The 21,262-nt window shown below is 52.1% G+C and overlaps 1 protein-coding gene across 4 annotated transcripts in view; it reads left to right on the top strand.

Annotated features, from left to right (window-relative positions):
• Positions 1 to 4,697, top strand: part of MAP2K5 (mitogen-activated protein kinase kinase 5) — a 280,465-nt gene extending 275,768 nt beyond the window's left edge. For all 4 annotated transcript variants that reach the window (XM_066342718.1, XM_066342716.1, XM_066342715.1 and 1 more), the window contains one exon: positions 4,239 to 4,697. In XM_066342718.1, the coding sequence (XP_066198815.1) occupies positions 4,239 to 4,343 (105 nt within the window). In that variant the 3' untranslated portion in view covers positions 4,344 to 4,697. The remainder of the gene's footprint in view (positions 1 to 4,238) is intronic.
• Positions 4,698 to 21,262: the final 16,565 nt, after the last annotated feature.

Genomic DNA, 21,262 nt, shown 5'->3' with positions numbered 1-21,262 from the left:
GGGGGGGGGGGGACATATGGTTCATCCAAGTGCTGCAGGGGGCTGGAGCCCTCGCAGAGCCTCAGCGGCACCTGAAGGATCCTGTGAGGTCGGCTCTCTGGTTGCAGGTGCAAGTGGATACATGGGGCTGAGCGTGGCATCTGGAGTCAGGAGACGCATGTTGTGAGTCCAGCCCAGCCATTTGCTTCAGTGACCTCGGATGGGTCCCTGAGTGTCTGTGTCCTCGCCTGCTAGGTGGGGATGCATAACTGTGTACCCTTCCAGAGTGAGTGTGGGGTTCAGTGGGAAAATCAAGACAAAGCCCTCGGCAAACGCCTGGCCCACCTCCTTTGGTCTGTGGTGCAGCTCTCCAGTGTTACTCAGTGTGTGTCCCCATCTGACCCCAGGCATCGGCCTTGCCAGGACCCCTAAACTAGCTGGCTGGCCATTGTCTGCTCGGGCCTATCTGGAGGCCATCTGGGATTCAGGCACCTCAAGGTGGCCGAGTGATTTTCATACTCTCCCCAAAAATGTCCATCGAGTTTGGTTTGCTTGCGGAATCCTGGCATCACATCTGACAACTGGAGGGGTGTCAGCTATACTCTGGGGAGGCGGGGGCACACACGCCCTGCCAGGGTCACAAGGGACACAGTGAGTGCACCCCTGAGAGTGTACCAGAGTAGAAACCAGAAACCTGAGTTCAGCCCCCGCGCTTAACCTAGTCACTCCCCTCCCGGGCTCCGCTTCCTCTTCTGTGAGACGGGTGCTGGCGGACTCTCCCTGCTTCTCTCTCTGGGCTGATGCGAGGAGGGAGAGTTGAGTCAGAGTGACCTCCCCTGTGACAGCACTCTCCCAGTGTATCCATGGGATGGTGCTGTCAGAGGTCAGGACCTGGGACAATCTGAGTTGAAGCCTGCAGCCTCGGTCAGGCCCCTGGTTAGGCGGCCTGAGTCACTTGTGGAGATAAGGTGAGGGGGAACTGCAATTGGATGTTCGTTCTCCCACCTCTGCCACCCCGAGTCAGCCCTGGCCGAGCCCTGGCCAGTGGGTTTGGGTTACAGATTTCTGATCCAGTCCCAGCTCGTGCAGCCCAGGCAGGTCCACCATTTCCTTATCTATAAAGAGCCCACACCCATGTGACCTGGAACCTCTGCCCACTGTGAGGTGCTCCTATCGATTCCGATACGACCAACTGATACGAATATGAAAAAATATGAAAAAATTTCCTACCCCTCACACTAGCCCTGTGTGTATGACATGTTGCTATGCCAATCCTTACAGCGTAGGCAGAGATGCTGCAGGCCCAGGTGTGGCCCCGGGGTCTCCAACACCCTTGGCCCTGCTCCGCTTCCTCAGGCAGCTGACTCTGCCCTCACACCCCACACACCGGCTTCTCGGTACCCTCAGTCCCATGGTGGTCCACGCTGCCAGCAGCTTCCAAAGTCAGGATACAGCCCTGGATGCCTGGAGAGGCTGGGGCCTCCCCTCCATGTCTGTCTGTCTGTCTCCCTCCTCTCTCTCCCTCTGTGATTCCCCTTCTCATCCCTCCCAGACCAGTCAACAGTAGCTGGGGACAGAACCACCTGTCCAGGTCACTCCCTTGCAAGATGGTGTAAAGCACCAGGGACACACAGGAGATGCAGTCACCTCCCAGCCAAAGAGCGCTGGAAAGGGGCGGTCTCCCCCAGAGCCCTGGATGCCCACCCTCTCCTCCTGGCTCCTCCCACCTCCCAGCCAAAGAGCACTGGAAGGGGCGGTCTCCCCCAGAGCCCTGGATGCCCACCCTCTCCTCCTGGCTCCTCCCACCTCCCAGCCAAAGAGCTATGGAAAGGGGCAGTCTCCCCTAGAGCCCTGGATGCCCACCCCCTCCTCCTGGCTCCTCCCACCTCCCAGCCAAAGAGCACTGGAAGGGGCGGTCTCCCCCAGAGCCCTGGATGTCCACCCTCTCCCCCTGGCTTCTCCCACCTCCCAGCCAAAGAGGGCTGGAAGGGGCAGTCTCCCCAGAGCCCTGGATGCCCACCCTCTCCTCCTGGCTCCTCCCACCTCCCAGCCAAAGAGCGCTGGAAGGGGCAGTCTCCCCAGAGCCCTGGATGCCCACCCTCTCCTCCTGGCTCCTCCCACCTCCCAGGGCACTTGGGCAAAATGCTTCCCTGCAGTGTGGCCATCAGCCTGCCCAACTAGAGGAATGCCTTTACTCTTCCTCCTGCAGTTCCGCTCTGCTTGTTCCCGAACAGATGATAACAGAGATGGAGCATATGGGCCCCAAAGTCACCGGGCATTCTGGGAAAGTGACACTGCTACCCGGGGCTTGGCGGGCGGGGCCCTCAGCCCCAGAGCACAGGTTCTCCCTTTGTTCTTCACAAGGGCGCAAGATCGCCTCTCCTGAGCCTCCTGAAAAGGAAATGCACACTGACTTCAGGAAGAAATCCTTCTATCAAGGCAGCGATGCAGGAAGGCAGGTGCAGGCAGGGTGAATAGATGGGGTTGGGGGAGAACATGGGAGTCACGGTCAGTCCCTTCTGGGCCTCTCCTGCCTCCCCCCCCCCCCCCCGCCCGGCCTCTGCTGCCTGCAGAACACCCTCCCAACATGGTCCCTGCTTCCCTGTCCCTGCAGCAGTCTGAACCAGGTGCTTGCTCCCTTGGGGCCCGGGTATGTTGGGAGCCCCCACAGAGTGCTGTGGGCAGGTCACAGGAGGTGCCCAGCTGGGCTCCCGGCCTAGCTGCCTGATGGCTCAGTGAGTTCCTGCCTTGGGCCGGGGGCCCTCAGCACCCTGTAGGTTGATTGTCCTTCCTCCTGCACCTCTGACAGGTTCTGTGTGCCTCCGAGCTAGGCCATGCAGGATTCTCCAGGGTGCTTTATCTGGCCTGACCTGGGGAAGCTGGGTAAAGGGACACAGTGTCAGCCCAGAGTGAGGAGCCTGGGCTTTCTTCCTTCCCCTCCCTGGCCTAGTCTCTGGGCACCTGGGCCATCTGAACCCTGCGCCCCTATCCCTCCAGCCACATGATGAGTTCATTTGGAAGCAGCTGGGGACTTCGAGCATGTGGCCAGGGCTGGGCCGTCCCCCAGGCCTTTGAGTCAAGATGGCTGTGGACGGGGAAAGCAGCCGTGAGAGCCCAGCTCAGGGGGCAGGAAGAGGCCCAGGAAGGGCACAAAGAGCAGGAGGGAACAGGGCAGCTGGAGCCAGAAATCTGGAGGAGGGGAGAAGGAGCTGGGGAAGGAGCTGTGCAGCAAGCCCGCCTCCTCTCTGCTCACTGCCCCTGTGCCCCTGCGCTGGCTTGCTGATGTGGGTGTGGGAGAGAAAGGAGGCAGGGCCCAGTCCCAGCATGTAGCTGGGCCCCGGGAAGATGGAGATGAGAAAGTGGTAGAGAGGTTTTGGATGTGTGTGTTATATCAGTAGTTTCTGGTGGGCTGGGATGCCACACAGACCCACAATGCTGGGGGGGGGGGGTCTGCTGGGTCTGCATCCCTCAGCTGCAGAACCACTTGGGAAGGGGGAGGGAAGAGAATGCTTTACCTTTAACCTTTGACCTGTGGCCAGGGTGACCCTATGGCTGCCTCTGCTTTTCCTGGCCTTCCGTGAGAACTCCCAGGAAGCCCTAAAATTGTATGTGAATCTTGATTCTTCAGGGCAACAGGGAGGCACTGGCTAAAAATAAATCGGCCTGCCTGTGGGCTAAGTAGGTTAGAGCCTGAGACAAGCCCTGGGGGGACAGTACCCGGCCCCTCCAAAATCCATCCCCCTGGACCCAGAGTAGACCTGCACACCCAGCACGTCGTCCCTCTGACACACCTGCCTTCCCTCCACTCGTAGATTGGGACCTATTCATAGAGAAAACTGGAAGGGTTAACATACCTCTGACAATGGGTGGGTGGTCTCTGGGCAGCACCTGGACTGGACTCGGGGCCAGGCCTTGGCTGCCAGCTGTTGGGGTGATGCTGGGCCCAGGAAGGGGCGGGCGGTGTGGAGTGAGGGCAGCCCCTCCCTGCCCCCTGGGGAGCTTCGGGGCTGGTTGGGATTTCAGACCTAGCCAAGCACCAGGTAGAGTCTGAGGTGTGCAGTGAGTGCTGCGGACGGGGCATGTCCACTCTGCCGTGGGCCTCAGTCTCCGGCTGTGAGCTGGGGTTGATCGCGGCCCTCCTTACCTCGCACGGGTATTGGGGAGAAGAAATAAGATCCAGGCTGAGAACAGGCCTTGGCAAGTGTCATGAAGTACAGAGTCTGGGGATTGCCTGTCACAGCCGGTTCCTCTCTCCACAGGGCCACCCGTTCATCGTGCAGTTCAACGATGGAAACGCTACCGTGGTGTCCATGTGGGTGTGCAGGGCGCTGGAGGAGAGGCGGAGCCAGCAGGGGCCCCCCTGAGGCTTCACTGGGACTGAAAACACAGGACTGGTCACCGAGGGGAAACCCCACCTGTCACACCCCCTTTCCATTTGCTGTCTTCAGCAGAAGAGCTTTGCTGGGCCCGAGCTTCCCCGCTCTCACCTTCAGCGCTGCCCCTGCTGGCAGCTGCCCTTGCCCGGGGAGCCAGCAGAGGTGGGCGTGGCTGCAGAGCGAGCCCCGCCCCTCCAGTCCGGAGGCACTGACTGAGGGGGATGCATGGAGAATGGAGGCTGCTATGCCCCCGCCCCTCTTCCTTTTTCCTAACATTTTTATTTGTAGAGGATTAGGCGCCATCAGCGTCACTGATGGGAATAAAAGTATTACGGCTTTGTTCATGGTGTCTCTTATCCACCCAAGGCTGGGGCGGGGTGTGGGCTTCCACTTTGTTAGGGTCACGTGGCAGCACCAGGCCCCAGGACCTGGAGCTGCCCTTCCCCGGGCACCTGCAAGGGCCCGAGTGCTTCCTGACATTCTGGGATGGGGCCCACAGCCCAGCCCGCTGGCAGACCAAAACCGAGGCATGGAGTCTTCAAACCAAGTCCCTTAGCAAAGAATAGGTGAGCCAGCAGTGGGGCTGGGGTCTCAGACCCCCGTCACGTGCTCCTTGCTGGCCTGAGGTGTGTCCCACATGTGAGGGCTGGGTGGTCCGAAGGGCAACAGAGGCTTCCACGGTGATTTGACCGTGGCTGGTGAGTGAGGGGGGAGCAGGAGCACAAGAGTTGGAAAGAGGCCTTTCTTCTACCTCCCACCCCCCTTCCCTACCACCAGCTCCTCCCACAGCAGGCTGCCCCCCACTGTCCTTGACCCCACACCCTGTGAACCTCATTCACCTCGCGCCATTCATAGCCATCCTCTCAGGAAATCTCAACCACCTGCCGGGTAAGTGCCATTACCGCATATTACAGATGAGGGACTGAGCCACAGAGAGGCTCGGGTTCTGCCTGGAGGTCTGCGTGGCATCCCAACCCACCAGAAACTACTGAGATAACACACACATCCAGAACCTTCTCTACCACTCTCTCATCTCCATCTTCCCGGGCCCAGCTACATACTGGGACTCGGCCGTGACTCCTTCTCTTCCACACCCACATCTAGCCCTCCTGGAGGTCCTGTTGTCTTCACCTTCAAAATGTATTGATTCCACTACTCATCCTTATCCAAGGCCCCATGCCTGGACCACTGATGCAACAGCTTCCTACCAGGCCCTGCTCCCACTCTGTCCCCTCCCCTTCAGTGTCTTCTCCACATGTCCACTAGAGGGAGCCAGCTAAACCAGGGCAGATCATGTCCCTCCCAGTCTCAGAACGTGCAGGGCTCCTAATTCACTCAGAGGACAAGACAACGGTCCAAGAATGGCTCGTGTAACCCTACACAGTCTGACCCTATCATCTCTGTTCTCAACTCCCATCACCTCCAACTCGACTGCAGCCACTTGACCTCCTTACTGATCCCTGAACATCCAAGCATACCCCCATCAGGCCATGTAAGAGACAGCTATCCAACTCCCAAAGGTTCATGTCCCTCCGCAGTGAGGGCTATTCCTGGGAAGCCACCACCAGCCCTGGACAGCCCAGCGCAGGACAACATCACCCAGGGTCCCCCTTGCGTTTAACAGGAGCCATGTGACCAGTGCTTCTCCATGGGAAGAGTAGATATGTTGCTTCCTGACCGAGAAGCTTACGATGTTGATGTGCCTTCTCCACTCCCCCTCTCTCCACCCCCCTGCTCAATGTAAAATGCCTGCTGCAGAGGGTCGGGGAAGGCTGAGTCACAAATGCAAGTAGCCTGAATCCCTGAACCACCACACGGGCCACCCCAGGAACACCTGCACTGGCTGGCAAACGAGAGACCTAAACCATGCTGTTGATATGTTACTGACGGTGGTGTTATGCCAACCACCTTCAGCCTTTGTACTTGGAGTGGGTGCACTCTTCCCCCTGTATCCACCTGGCTCCTCTGTACCCTTCAGATCTTTGTTCAAATGGCACCTCGGTAAGTCCTGACCTGCCCACTCTATTTTAAATGGCAGCCCTCCCACACCTGTTCCCTGGGCTCATGCGCGCTTTGCCGGTACCATTCCCTCCACTGCATTTTGTAACCACGTGACCAGCCACTGATTTTTTTTTTTTTTTTTTACAATTTCTTTTATCCTCTGTCTCCTTGCTTCCCCACCCCACCCCCATGTGCACTCCACAAGGGCAGAGATTCTGGTGTTTTCTAAACGTAGTATCCCCAGTGCCAAGAACGGAGAGCCTGGCCTAGCCAGTGCCCAATGTTCGCTGGCTGAGTGGCCAGTGACAGGGCTGTGATTTCCAGCCCAGGCTCAGTGTGCCACCCGTGCAGGGACCACCCTATTGGAGGCATCATTTTTGTTCTCTCAGGCAGGGTTAGAGTCGTCGTCATTTTAGTGACACTTTTCAGGGTGGTACAGGCCTCCAGCTGTCTCCGGGCCCCAGACACAGTGTTCGTCTCCTTACTGAGCACCCGATGTTCTGTGGGGCTAGGAAGGTCTCCGAACTGGATGAGTCCCAGGCCACGCAGCAGCTGCTCCGTGGGTCAGTGCTCAGCGCAGGGAGAGCTGCAGGGCCATGGCTGTGCGCTTCCCGAAGAAAACGCGCTCGGTGCGTGCGGAATACTTGGGCTCCCCAGGGGGTCCTGACCACCCCAGAATGTGAACCACCACCGCCCAGACTTAACTCTTGTCCATGCTTTGAGAAGATGGACCCGGCAAGCCTGTCATTCCCAAATCCCAAGCCAGGGAGATGGGGAAGAAAATGAGCAGGTCCGTGCCAGTGCTGTGCTGAGGACTTGCTATCAGCTCATTTAATCTTCACAATCATCTCAAGAGGCAGGTGGAATTCTGCCCATTTTACAGATGCAGAAACTGAAGCACAGAGGGGTCAAGAAACTTATCCAAGGTCACTCAGCAAGTAGCAAAGCACAGTTTGGAACTCAGAACCCCACCCTGGAGGCTTGGAGGCCCCTTGCACTGAGCCCACTGTCCCTTCCTGGTTCTGTCCCTTGGTTTTCCCATCTGGGAAAGTTTCCCAAATGCCAGGGCTCTGGGGAGCCTCTAAAAAGGCAATGGGGACAGAGGGAGGGCAGGTGGGACCCTTGTCCCCTAAGTGTGGCTAGGCAGTCCTTGTGGCCCAGAGCGAGTGACCCAGAGGCCCCAGCCTGGGGCTTAGCCCATCTAGGGGGCGGTGAGGCCTGAAAAGTGCGCTGACCACTGTCACCTGGCTGAGTGAGGGGAGCTGCAGGACTCCTTCCTGGAGGCCTGTGCTCAAGCTGAACAGACCTGCGTCCTCTGGGAAAGGCATGTGCTCCCGACCTCTGCACACCCAGGGCTGAAGCAGAAGATGAGCTCAGCATGAGCCCTGAATGGTACCAGGCGCGCCCGTCTAATACGGGTTGGGAATGGGCAGCTGCTTCCACGTGTGCCAGGGAGCCCAGAGGGGCCTCCGTGCTGCCTCAGAGACCCAGGCTGCGGGCTGGAGCTTCATCCCGTAGCTAAGTCTGGGCCCCAGTCAGGACTGGAGTCTCTGTTCTCCGGTTTGGAGGGAGGCGGGGCAGGGAGCAGACGGACTGGAGTCCTGGGATGGGGGCGGGGCAGTGCCAGGCAAGCCTTGGAGGGCAGGGAGGGAGGCCGCGCTGACAGCTCGCAGCGGCTCAGGCAGCCAGCAGTGTCCTCACGCCACACTAGGGCCAGGTGGACTCCCAGACTGTACCTGACCAGGTCCCAACTTCCAAATCAAGGGGTCAGGGTGTTTCTACTTTTAGCGGCCAGAAATAGCTCCATCCAATGGCAGGAGGGAGGCTGGAGCCAGCAGCACACGGCTCTCCCCAGAGTGAGTGGCGAAGGCCAGCAGGTGTGAGAAGGAACTAGTGGGGCGCCCCAGGCAGGTGGAAGCAGCACATGGTTCAGGAAGGAGCCCAGAGCCTAGTCCTTTGTGGGCACTGGCCACTAGCAGGGGGTGAGGGCAGCTGTAGAGACGTGGAAGGGGGCCAGCAGCCCTTCGTGGCAGGGCTGAGTCTCAGTGGCACTTCCTGGCTTTGTCATAACTCCTTTCCGGTGGGCAGCCATGTGTCCCTGATCCACCAGAGATGCTCGGAAACCGCGGGGCAGGCAAGTGGCTGGGACTGACAGTGGGTGGGAGGCCAGGTGGAGTCGCCAGAGACAGCCTGGCCCGGCACAAGCCCCCAAGATGGATTATAATGTGGTGCGAGGTTGGGGGGCGGGGGGGCAGCAGAGCCCAGGCCTTGTCATGACAAATTTTCTGTTGAACAACTGCAAATATTCCCAGTGACTTCGGACAGAGTCTGAAAAAGCCTTCGTTTCTTCCCTTGGCGGTATCATTTGTCTTGTTTTGAAGCCAGGAGATTGCAAGCGCGAACTTATAGACTAAAGTTTGTCTTAATTGCCAGGGTGTCACCACCTCTCTGGCAGATAACAGCACAATGAACGAGTCGATGGGGCTGAGCCCTCCAGGTCCTTCTTCTAAAGTGAGACAAATTTCCCTCCTTTGAGCCCAACAGTCCATCGGCAGCTCTGTCATTTATATATCTCCCTAACAGTTTGCATTAACTTGCAAGGGATAAAAAGTCTCTCCTGCCCGCAGACTTAGTTAAAAGCATCCAGTTGGGGGAAGTCAGGCTGGGCTGCTGGTCCTTCCTAAGAATTTGCTTGTTATTCCCCGACTTTGGTGGTGGTGGTGGTGGTGGTGGTGGTGGTGGTGGGGTTATAGAGAGAAAAATGAGGGCACACACTGGGAAAAGTAATAAGGGCAGCAGGATAGGTACAGAGTATGGGGTTCACTGTGTTCCCGTGTCCAGATCACTCTAATTCTGAGAAAGAAAAGGAACACTGCTGTCTTGTAATATCCTATACCTGAGCCTGGCAAACTCCTCACACTTTGCTCGTTTGGTCCTCCCAGCCCATGCAGGGTGAGCATATGGTTACCCCACCTCTGTCCCTACTCCATGTTTCCATCACAGAACATGATGCTCTGCTCCCTGAATGAGCCGAGCCCTCTCTGCCTCTGAGCCACTGCACAGGCTGTTCCCTCAGCCCGAGGTACCTTTCCCTTCCACCCCTTTGTCTCATGTCCAACCCCGGTCATCCTCCAAGACTCAGCTGAAATGCAGTTCCTCTGAGGAGGTCTTTCCAACACCTCACCTGTGGACCCAAGGGCTCCCCATCACTGTCCAACCTCACTGCATTGTCCTTAACTGTTTTCTGACACCATCTGTCTGTCTGTTCGCCTCGTTCCAGTGAGAGCCCCAGGAAGGCAGGAGCTGGCTCAGCGCCTGCCATTCGGGAGATGCTCTCGAGAAACAGCAGTTAAATACGGAGTGCCGTGGGCAGGGCTTCAGAGAACTCAGTGACCTGGCCTCCGCCATCCCAACTAAACACTGCAAAGATGGGGGTGAGTGCTCTTTCCTTTCCTCTCTACTGTTTTGTACTTTTCTAATGTAACACAATGAACATGCATTATTTTTTATAATAAAAATAATTTGTTTTTCAGGCCCTGGCCAGTTAGCTCAGTGGTAGAGCATTGGCCTGGCATGTGGAAGTCCCGGGTTTGATTCCCCGTCAGGGCACACAGGAGAAGCGCCCATCTGCTTCTCCACCCTTCCCCCTCTTGCTTCTCTCTCTCTCTCTCTCTCCTGCCCTCCTGCAGCCTTGGCTCGATTAGAGCAAGTTGGTCCAGGCACTGAGGCTTGCTCCATGGCCTCCACCTCAAGCACTAAAAAATGGCTCCAGTTGCAACAGAGCAAGGGCCCCAGAAAGGCAGAGCATCGCCCCCTAGTGGGCTTGCCAAGTGGATCCCGGTCAGGTGCATACGGTAGTCTGTCTCTCTGCCTCCCGACTTCTCACTAAAATAAAATAAAATAAAATAAAATAATAATTTTTTTTCAAACATTTTAAATCTCTTAGTCAACAAGGCAGTGGGAGAGGCAGCATCCAATGTGAGTTTTCTCACCATGACATGTACAAAACATGTCCGAAGGGCTAGTTCCCTTCCCTTTCCTCCTGCCAGCACCCTTGCCCAACTTGCACTGACCAACACACAGCCACTCCTCAGACCATGTGACTCCCCACTTTCCATTTGATGAGGATGTAGGATGTGTCACCTCCAGTCAGGGCCTGTCCGTAGGATGTGTCACCTCCAGTGAGGGCCTGGAGGATATCACCTCCAGTCAGGGCCTGGATGTGTGTTCTGGGCGCTAATGGCAGTGCCTGCGGGTGGCCACACCGGCCCCCACCAGTGTGATCTCCAGCCCACACCCAGGCCTGCCTCTGCTTCCCCAGGAGGTCTGTGCCACTCAGTGCAGTAGCTCCCAGCTCAGCTTTAGCCACACCCAATGTGAGCAAAGCTCTGGATTCCAGGCAGTGACTCAGGGGGCCGAGGATGAGGACAGAAGTGCCCCCACCTCCAATCCCAGTATGGAGACACTCTCACCATAAACTGTTAATCAAGTTCCCCACATACATTCCAGCTTCCAATGGCCTCTTTTTGTTCGCGTATCTGTATAGGTAGAATATGACCACCCTCCCCACCAGAAATATTCGCATCCTAATACCTGGAAACTATAAATTTATTATATTATATTATATTATATTATATTATATTATATTATATTATATTATATTATAATGTTATATTATATTAATGTTATATTATATTAATGTTATATTATATTAATGTTATATTATATTAATATTGTATTATATTGCAAAGGGGAATTAATGTTGTAGATAGAATTAAGGTTGCTGGTCAGCTGACCTTGAAATAAGATTATCCTGAATTATGCAGGTGGGCCCAATGTGATCACAAGAGCCCTTGAAAGTGGAAGAGGGAGGCAGGAGAGGAGCAGCAGCATCAGAGAGAGCTGGAGAGGCTGTGCTGCTGCCCTTGAAGAGGAGGAAGAACGGGGCCAGGAACGCAGCTGCCTCTAGGAGCCGGAAAGGCAAGGGGACGATTCTCCCGAGCCTCCAGGAGGAATGCGGCCTTCCCTGCTCATGCCTTGATTTTAGCTCAGTGACACCCATTTCCAACTTTCGACATTCAGGATTGTAAAATAATACATTTGTGCTGGTTTAAAATACTGTAATAATTTGTTATAGCACCAATAGCAAACTAATACATGGTTTCCTCTTCATTTCCCAGCACAGGCAGTCCCAATCCCTTTGGAACAAATACGTCCATATGTCCATCTTTTTACAGTTTACAAAGTCCATGTTCCAGGCCCCCATCCTTAGCTGCCTTCCTACCGACCAGCCTGCACCTCCACACACTCTCCGCCAGCACCATGCACCCAGCGCCACAGTTCCCAGTCTTCGAGAGGCAGGCTCCCTCTGGCCTCCAGCTCCACTCCCCTCCCCACTCCCTCTCCAGAGCTCAGGCCCCTTCAGCCCTGGAGGCTGGGTGCTTACAGAGCCTCACCAGTTCTGGGTACCAGCAGGGGTGGGGACATCCTCAGGGCCTCTCTGAATTCTTTGTAGGGCCCAGCACAGGCACTGGAGGCACTATTTATTCATCCAATACTTCCTCAGCCCCTCCTGTGTGCCCGGAACGGAGGACAGAGCTGCAACTGAGGCAAGCTAGTCCCTGTGCTCAGGAGCTGACATTCCAGCCAGGCAGACAGACAAGAAAGAATGCCAGAATTTTATGAAGAATAAATAAAACAGGGTAAAGGGGTAGAGAAAGACAGGATTAGGGCTGCTGGGTGACAGCAGTGGTGCTGGGAAGAGGGCCATGTTCCTATTTCCACGGATACCAGCTAAGGGAACTGAGCCCCCACCGTGTGCCCAGCACTATGCTGGGCCCCTGGCATCTCTCGTCTTAGTTCATTCTCCCAACAGTCCTATGATGCCAGCATTCCCATTTTATGATCGAGGAAGCAGAGGATCAGAGAGGTGAAGTGGTTCACCCAAAGGTACACAGCTAGTAAGTAGTACCCGTAAGATTCAAACCCAGACCTGTCTGAAGTGAAGGCTATTTTCTCAGCAACAGTTGCCTTTATGTAAGATACAACTATGTTCTCTAAGAACTCTCACACCAGGCCTGGCCTGTGGTGGCGCAGTGGATAAAAAGCATTGACCTGGAATGCTGGGGTCACCGGTTCAAAACCCTAGGCTTGCCTGGTCAAAATAAAAGGAAGAACTCTCACTCTAGTAAGAGAGACAGAGCACCCCACAGAATGCCATCGCAGGCTGGTGTAGTAATACAGTGTGCCCATAAAGTCATGGTGCACTTTTGATCAGTCACAGGAAAGCAACAAAAGGCGATAGAAATGTGAAATCTGCACCAAATAAAAGGAAAACTCTCCCAGCTTCATACCTACTCAGTGCAGTTCGATGTGGGCTCACATATAGATTTTTTTAGGGCTCCTTAGGTAGCTATCCTGTATAGCCTACAGACTTGTCACTGACTGATGGCCTACCAGAATGGGGTTTCTCCACCAAACTGCCAGTTTCCTTCAACTGCTTATCCTACCGAGTAATGTTATTCCTATGTGGTGGCGCTTCGTTATAAACGCACCGATATTCATGTTGCACTTTGGTCGCAGATTCGAATTTAGCGAGCCACAGAACACACTGAGCTTTCCTCTGTACCGTCCACATCTTGACTGGCATGGTCGGGGGCTGCTCCGCTGTATACATGGTGTTACATCATCATCTGCGCATGCGCACATGCTGCCACATCATCCTCCAGAAACTGGGAGGGTTTTCCTTTTATTTGGTGCAGATTTCACATTTCTACCATCTTTTGTTGCTTTCCTGTGACTGGTCAAAAGTGCACCATGACTTTATGGACACACTGTAGAGGCAGGTGCCATAGTGCCACATATATCGGAAGGCAGTAGGAAGAAGGGGATTTTTGATGGGGGGGAATGGAGAAAGCCTCAACAATTTTTGCTGGAGAATGGCTGGTTCCTGATTGCTGAGTGACGACAGTGAACATCCATTTGCATTTACAGAGGAAGAAGGCTAGGTGAACCCTCCTCTGGGGAGACCCCCATCTCTCCTGGGGAAAGGAGGATAGTCACTGATACAGATCAGAAAAGAGAGTGAGGTGCCAAGACAATTTAATGGAAAGAGTAATCTTTCCAACAAGTAGTGCTGAGACAATTGGATGTCAATGAGCAAAAGAGAGAATTTGTGTCCTTCACAACATACACAAAAATTAATTCAAAATGGTTCATAGACATAAATATAAGAGCTAAAACTATAAAGCTCTTAGAAGATGTAAATATATAGATGTAAATCTTACAGCCTTGGGGTCCACAAGGCTTCTCAGATACGATACCAAAAGCACAAGCAGCAAAAAAATAAAATAGCTAAAGCGGATGTCATCAAAAATAAAAACTTTTGTAATGTTCAAAGGACATCATTAAGAAAGTGAAAAGACTGAAAAGACAACTTACAGATGATATTTGCAAAACCTGTATCTAATAAGGAACTGTATCTAAAATATAAAGGAAATTCTTTCAACTCAATAATAACATTACAAATAACCCAACTGAAAAGGTGGACAAGGCCTGGCCTGTGGTGGTGCAGTGGATAAAGCGTTGACCTGGAACACTGAGGTCAGCAGTTCAAAACCTTGGGCTTGCCTGGTCAAGGCACATATGGGAATTGATGCTTCCTCTCCTCCCCTCTCTCTCCCCCTTTCTCTCTCTCTCTCTCTCTCTCTCTCTCTTCTCTAAAATGAATAAATAAAGTGTTTTAAAAATAATTTAAAAGAAGAAAAAGTGGGCAAAGTCTTTGTATAAACATTTCTCCAAAGAAGATGTGCAAATACCTAATAAGCACATGAAAAGAGGCTCAAAATCATTAGTTATCAGCGAATGCGAGTCAAAACCACAATAAGATATCATTTCACACGTGCTAGGATGCTATAATAAAACAGACAGATAACACTGGGGAACAAAATTTTTGTTGCATCCACAAAAACACTTGTTCTTATCTAATTCGAGTGTGCTGATCTCAAATCTGACATTAGTTTTTCTCTGTAGGCTACAGTTTTTTTTGCAATTCAAGATTTTAGGTTTTCATCTTATTGTAAAATTTTCAACATTTAGTTTAACATAATGAAGTAGAATGTCTTCCTGGGCATCATGTTTGTGAAAATATAATAATTTATATAATGCAGTAAATACACTAAAAGATATGATTGCATCAGAATTTGTTACAATTTTGAAATAGAACATATTAAAACACTTATTTTAATCATAAAATTTGCACAAAACTTATTTAAAGTCTATCCAGGCAAAAATTTGCATTTGTAGCTCTTGCGTTTGTGTACTTGTTGAAGACAATCTCATTTGATGCTCCAGCAGTAGTCTGCTCATCACTAACAGCTCCAAGATTTTCGGGAAACTTATCAAGGTGACTGTTCAGGAAGTGAATCTTAACGCTCATGTTACATCCAATGTTGCAGAAAGCCAACAGCATCCTTTGAACCAGAAGTTCATAGTTTTCTGCTTTTTTGTTGCCAAGGAAGTTCTTTGTAACTGCCACAAAAGACTGCCATGCTGCTTTCTCCTCCTTATTCATCTTCCTGGCAAATTCTTCATCACGTATGAGGGTTCGAATTTGAAGTCCATCGAATATACCTGCTTTTATCTTCACGAAAGACAAGGCAGGAAAAGCAGAAATAATATGTTGAAAGCATTCACTTTCTCTATTCCAAGCCTGAACAAACTGCTTCATTAAGCCAAGTTTGATGTGAAGTGGGGGTAAAATGATCCTGTCTCTATTAACTACAGGTTCATTCACATTAGTTTGCATCCCTACTTCCAGAGCTTCACGTTTTGGTCACTCCTTCTGTGTTCAGTGTTTCTCCCAAGCTCAGTTGTCCCACAAACACAGAAAGCAAGGATACTTTGTGAAACCTCTCTGTTGTCCTAGCAGAAATTTTACCATTTTAAGAACCATACAAATAATCCAGTTATTCTCTTCATACTTCAGAAAGTCAAGGACAATTTTTATGTCATTCTTACTAAGTCATTCAATTCGGCTGGCTAAACTGATGAGGGGTTAATGACTGCTTGGCATCAGAAGAAGACCCTTCAGATTCTACAACCATTTCCTCATGCATCTTATCAAAATACACTTGATCACCATGTTCACTTTCTTCGTCCTTAGAAGAAATAAAACCATTGAAAACTGGAACCGGGAGTGTTTTAGAGTGTGGGATAGATCGTATTACTGAAGGAATATTAGGATATGTGATCATATGCCGTTTTTTCTTGCCGATGCCCTTTGTATGGATCAGACAGAAATAACAGTCACTGCTGTGGTTCTTAGGTTCACGCCAAACCATGGGAACACCAAAAGGCATTCCTTTGCATTTTCCTTTTGTCCAGTCACGAAGCATTTCCTCACAATTATGACACACAATATGAGGAGCCCAATTCTTGTCTTGGTCACCAAAAGGAACTTGAAAATAGGCAATATATGCACATGTCACAAATGATGAAATATTGCACCTTTGATGTTGAAGTGTGTAACAGCCACATATATAACAGAAGGTGTCAGGACTATTCTTACATTTACACCTACTCAAAGAAGCCATGATTCAATCTTAAAACAAAATAAGAGGGTGTTTTTATCAGATAATAATTTTTTACATTTAAAAACAACTACAATTATGTAAAAGTGATGTTTGTAAAACATTAATTGCCTTGTGGTTATGTTCAATCCAAGAGTTGTTGCCCTTTAACACCAATTTAAAAACTAATGCATGCCATTAACTGTAACAAAAAGAAATTAAAATTGCATAAAAACTAGAGCATGCACCAAAAAACGGATTTCAGATTTGAAATCAGTGATGCAGAAATATATAGAAACAGTTCTAAAACCTCATGCAACAGAAAATGAAAAAAAATTGTTCCCCAGTGTAATAACAAGTGTCATCAAGGATGTGGAGAAATCAGAACCCTCCTACATTGCTGGTGAAATGTAAAATGGTGCAGTGCTTTGGGAAAAATCAGTCTAGAAGTTCCTTAAAAAGATAAGTAGCATTACCATATGACCGAGCAATTCTATACCTAAATGTATACCCTAGAGAAATTAAAACATACAACCACACAAAAACTTGTACGTATGTCAAAATAATCTAGAGATGTTTTCTCCCAACATATGTACCCTGATTTATCAATGTCACTGCATTAAATTTAATAAATAAATTAAAAAAAAACTTGTATGTGACTGTTTATAACACCATCATTCATAATAACCAAAAAGTAGAAACAGCATAAATATTGATGAATGAACAGATAAACAAAATGTGGGATATCCATACAATAAAACGTTATTGGACAATAAAAGGGGGTAAAATACTCATGCATGCTACAACCTGGATGCACTTTAAAAACATAATGCTAAGTGAAAGAAGCCAGTCTCAAAAGGCCACATATTGCACGTTTCTTTTTTTTTTTTTTTTTTCTGTATTTTTCTGAAGCCGGAAACTGGGAGAGACAGTCAAACAGACTCCCGCATGCACCCGACCGGGATCCACCCAGCACGCCCACCAGGGGGCGACGCTCTGCCCACCAGGGGGCGATGCTCTACCCCTCCGGGGCCTTGCTCTGTTGCGACCAGAGCCACTCTAGCACCTGGGGCAGAGGCGGAGGAGCCATCCCCAGCGCCCGGGCCATCTTTGCTCCAGTGGAGCCTCGGCTGCGGGAGGGGAAGAGAGAGACAGAGAGGAAGGAGGGGGGGGGTGGAGAAGCAGATGGGTGCTTCTCCTGTGTGCCCTGGCCGGGAATCGAACCCGGGACTTCTGCACACCAGGCCGACGCTCTACCACTGAGCCCATGTTTCTTTCTTTTTTTTTATGAAATGTCCAAAATAGGTCATCTCTAGAGGCAGAAAGTAGTGGTGGCTTAGGCCTGGGTGCGCAGTGCTGGCCAAGGTAAGGAGATGGGCGATAGCTAACGCGTATGGAGTTTCTCTTTGCGGTGAGGAAAGTGTTCTAAGAGTGATGGGATGGTTGCACACCTCTTTGAATATATGAAAAGCCATTGAATTGTACACTTTAAACAAGTGAATTATGTGGTGTGTGACTTATATCCCAATAAAGCTCTACCTGTCCCAGCAAGCCGACCGGGCTCCAACAATGTTCAGGTAGCTATGCTGAAGTGAGCTCAGGCTGCAGGGAGGGGGACCTCCCCCATGCTGAGCACCTCCTCTGTGTCATCTGCTTTGTGCAAGGCTGTGACTAGGGGAGGGTTTGCAGGACCTGAGAGTGAATGCCTCCTTACATTTTGCACCCTTGGCACCTCACTCTAGTCCCAGGCCTAGCTATGTGATGTACACTTAGCACCTTATTTAGTCATTATGACATCCCTAATAAGACCTATCAGAGTACCTTACAGATGCAGGTTTGGAGACTCAAAAGAAGCAGAACTGGGATTTGCATGAACCCAGGTCTTGCTGGCTCCTGAGTCTGTTCTCTTTCCAGCCCTTCCCCATGTTGCTGGTGGAGGAGGAGGTCCTGGGAAGGAAGCCCTTGCAACCAGGGACTGCTCAGCAAGCCTTCCAGCTGCCCCCCGACCTCCGCACTGACCCACCAGCACCCATGCCCACCTCTTAATAGAACCAGCCTTCAGGTCTCTGCCTGAGGAGCCTTGCCTGAATCTGTGTGAAAGGTGGGAATCCCAAGACCCCCTAGTCATCACCAGGGAACAAGGAACCTTCTACTCTGGAAGAACTAGATTGGTCACTAGATACCAAGGGCATCATTCAGTCACTATGGCCAGTAAGTCAGCTGAGATCTGGACTGGGACTCACAAACCCTTACACTTAAATGCTGTTCACTCATTCATTCAACAACCATGTTGAGCACCTATTGTGTGCTAAGTAGGCCTTGTTCTGGGCCACAGGAATGTATCAGCTAACAAAACATCCCAGTGAGAGAGACAGAAAACGCTCCAAAACAAATAACTAATCAGGAAATATTAACCAGTGAGCAATCCAATAATGAAAAAACAGCATGAGACAGAGAGGATGAGGGGTGCAGACCCGCAGGCGGGCTCAGAGGAGGCCTTGGGCAGCGTCCAGGGGCACTCTGCAGCTTCTGAGAGGCAGGCACTGAAGGGAGAAGAGTCTGCTCTGTGGGACACAAGCTTCTAGGTGCCATGGAATCTTCTTGATGTGTTTCCCTGAGTTGGTTGGAAATTTCAAGGTGCCCACAGAGTGTCTTCTGTGCTGACTTGGAAAGAGAATGTGGCTAAGCTGGGGATGACAGGAGGGGAGCTCTTGGGTGGACGGGTGAGGTATGGGAAGATATGGCTGAAATATGGGTAGACCCCAAACTAGAGACTTGGGGGAAGGAGTCCTGGGGCCAGATGAGCTACTTACCCTGGTTCCCAAATGCTCAGGTCTTGGGGGCTTCTATGTCTGGTTCGGGCAAAAAAAAAAAAAAAGTCTGGTCCTGAGCTCCCTCCTCAGTCCTTTTCAGCTTAACTTGCATTCCCCAAGTGCAGAAAGAGCCCCAGGGTGGGCAGAGCCGGTCCCCATGACCTTCAAACCACTCCCAAGGCCCCTGGCTCTACCTCCCCACCACCACCACCACCACCACCACCACACACCCACCCCAAGTTTAAGAGACCTCCTCTCAGCCAGGCCTCCCCTCTCAGGGCTCCAGAAGAAAGAGATTCATCTGCAGTGTTCTTGGGCCTCTTTTGTGCTGACTTGAAAGTCAGTTTCACTTCCACTAAGTGCCAATTAGCGTGTGCATCCTACAGACGCAGGTATTGAGGCCAGGTTAGGAACCAAGTGGTCAGTAGAAGAACTGGATCTGAACGGAGACCTTTCTCGCTCCTTTTGATGTCCTAAGAACTCCGAGTCCTCCGCTGGGAGGAGCACTGGCCTGGCCTCTGACCCCGAGGAGACTTTCTAGGCAGCTGGAATCCGGAGTGCGCAGCCTCCGGCTGGTTCCCGGCCTCTCTGGGCCTCAGTCTTCCCCTTGGCAGCCGGAGTGAGGTGGGCCCAAAGCTCTGAGCACCTTGGAGCATACTCACCTCTGCTCTCGGACAGCCCTGCAGGCCTCATCCAGCTGCCTGCGCTTGCCTGAGCAGGGGCCGCTGCGCGGGCCTCGGGTCTAGCTGGCCGTCGGATTAATATCCAGATATTAAGTAAACAATAAATTAGCAAAACTACAAGAAAATTTTACAGCCCTTTGCATTTGGCAATCATTGAGTGTTAATTAGAAATTCATTACAATTAAAACCCTGCCTAAACAGGGCCTGCGCGCCTTAATTACATCTGATTTTTAATTCAGAATACGTGTTTACACAGTAAGCGCTACGTACCCCATGATTATCCCCAATCCTCTTTATACTGTACTAATTATGTAAATTAAACCTAATTAACTGACGAAAACTGCCGTTAATTCAACTGGTAAAAGATATGTGCTTGCGGAGGAGGCGCGGCCACCCAGCCCCAGCCCAAGCCGGAATGGGCGCGGGACGCCGGGCAGCGTGGACGTGACGCCGGGGACGCGGAGGCAGCGCGGTCCTCGCTGGGGTGGGGGCAGCGCGTGATCCGGAGTCCGGGCCTCCGGCCCTCCGACCCTCCGACCCTCCGACCCTCCGACCCTAGTGCCACTGGCAGTGGGTAAAACAGAAAGAATCCGAACTAACGCGAGTTAGGAAGGCCAAGGGCCCCGACTCCCGCAGGCTCCCCAGGCTCTGGTCAGGGCGGAAGGACCCAGAACCCCCTCTGGGGAAGAAGAGTCCCGTCCTGCCACTTCTGAGCCTGAGTTCAAGTCCCAGTGCTGCCGGGCAGTGGCTGCCTGAACCCAAGCAAAAGACCTGGATAGGCCCGTTTCCTTCGTGGTAATAATAAAAGCTCCTTATCCTCCTTCCCTTCCCTAAATGAGCGCCTGCCGGCAGGGTGCAAGGGTCTGGGACATGAGCCTGAGTCCCTTATTGGCCGAGGAACCTGGGTTGGCTTCCACGGCCTGGCCCTCAGTTCCTGCCTGTACAATGGGAATAAATTATCTCTACTTACTGCCAGGGTCATTGTGAGAACCAGCTTTGCAAATGAGGTTCGCGCTAATACTTAACCAACTGGACGCTGGTCAAGAGCAAAGCCCAGGCTCGACCCCCAAGACCTGCTCCCTGGAGACCACGACCCCTCCAGCGAGCGGTGGCGCCTCCGTGCGCCTTCAGTCTTTCTCCAGACCTGGGTGCGCGCGTCGGGCGCGCCCGCGAAGCCGGAGTTGGACGTGGGGAGCTGTCCGCAGCGTGGTGCTGAACGGAGACGCGAGGGGGATCCTGTGCGCGCCTAGGGCAGTAACCCGGAAAGGGATCTTTTGTCCGAGAAGTCCCCGGCGCCCCGCGGACTGGCTGCTGGGAACGCCCCAGAGGCCGGCCCTGGGGTCGTTGTTGGCCTTCATAGTACAATAGAGGCAGGACTGGCAGATTCTGCCGGGGGTGGGGGGACCCTGCCCATCCTCTTAAACCCCCACCACCCCGGGGGCGTCCTGGCTCTGTGATCATTGTCAACCACCACACTAGTGTCTGAGATGCCTTTTAAAAAATCATTAAGAGGCTAGAAATAATTACCGACCGGGATTGTAATTATGGGGTGGGGGAGGACGACCGAGGGAGCGGGGCTGAGCAGGTGGAAGCTGGGGGCGGCTCTCGCACTGGGAGGGAAAAGAGGTTTCTGTTTTTTCTCGGAAAGAAGAGGGTAAGAAAGGCAGAGTTAGAGAGGGGCAGAGGCACAGCCTAGGAAAGACGGAGGGGCCGGAGGCAGAGAGAGGAAAAGGCTGAGCAAACTCTGGGAGAAAAGAAAGAGAGGCAAAGAGATTCAAAAGAGAGAAAGACGAAAACCGAAGGAGGCGAAAGAGCAAGAACTCCGCAGAGATAACAGCCCT

The sequence above is a fragment of the Saccopteryx leptura genome, chromosome 6 (genome assembly GCF_036850995.1).
Source record: "Saccopteryx leptura isolate mSacLep1 chromosome 6, mSacLep1_pri_phased_curated, whole genome shotgun sequence".
Classification (NCBI taxonomy): Eukaryota; Metazoa; Chordata; class Mammalia; order Chiroptera; family Emballonuridae; genus Saccopteryx; species Saccopteryx leptura.
The sequence above is the reverse complement of the archived record's forward strand: the minus strand, read 5'-3'. Positions and strand labels throughout refer to the sequence as shown.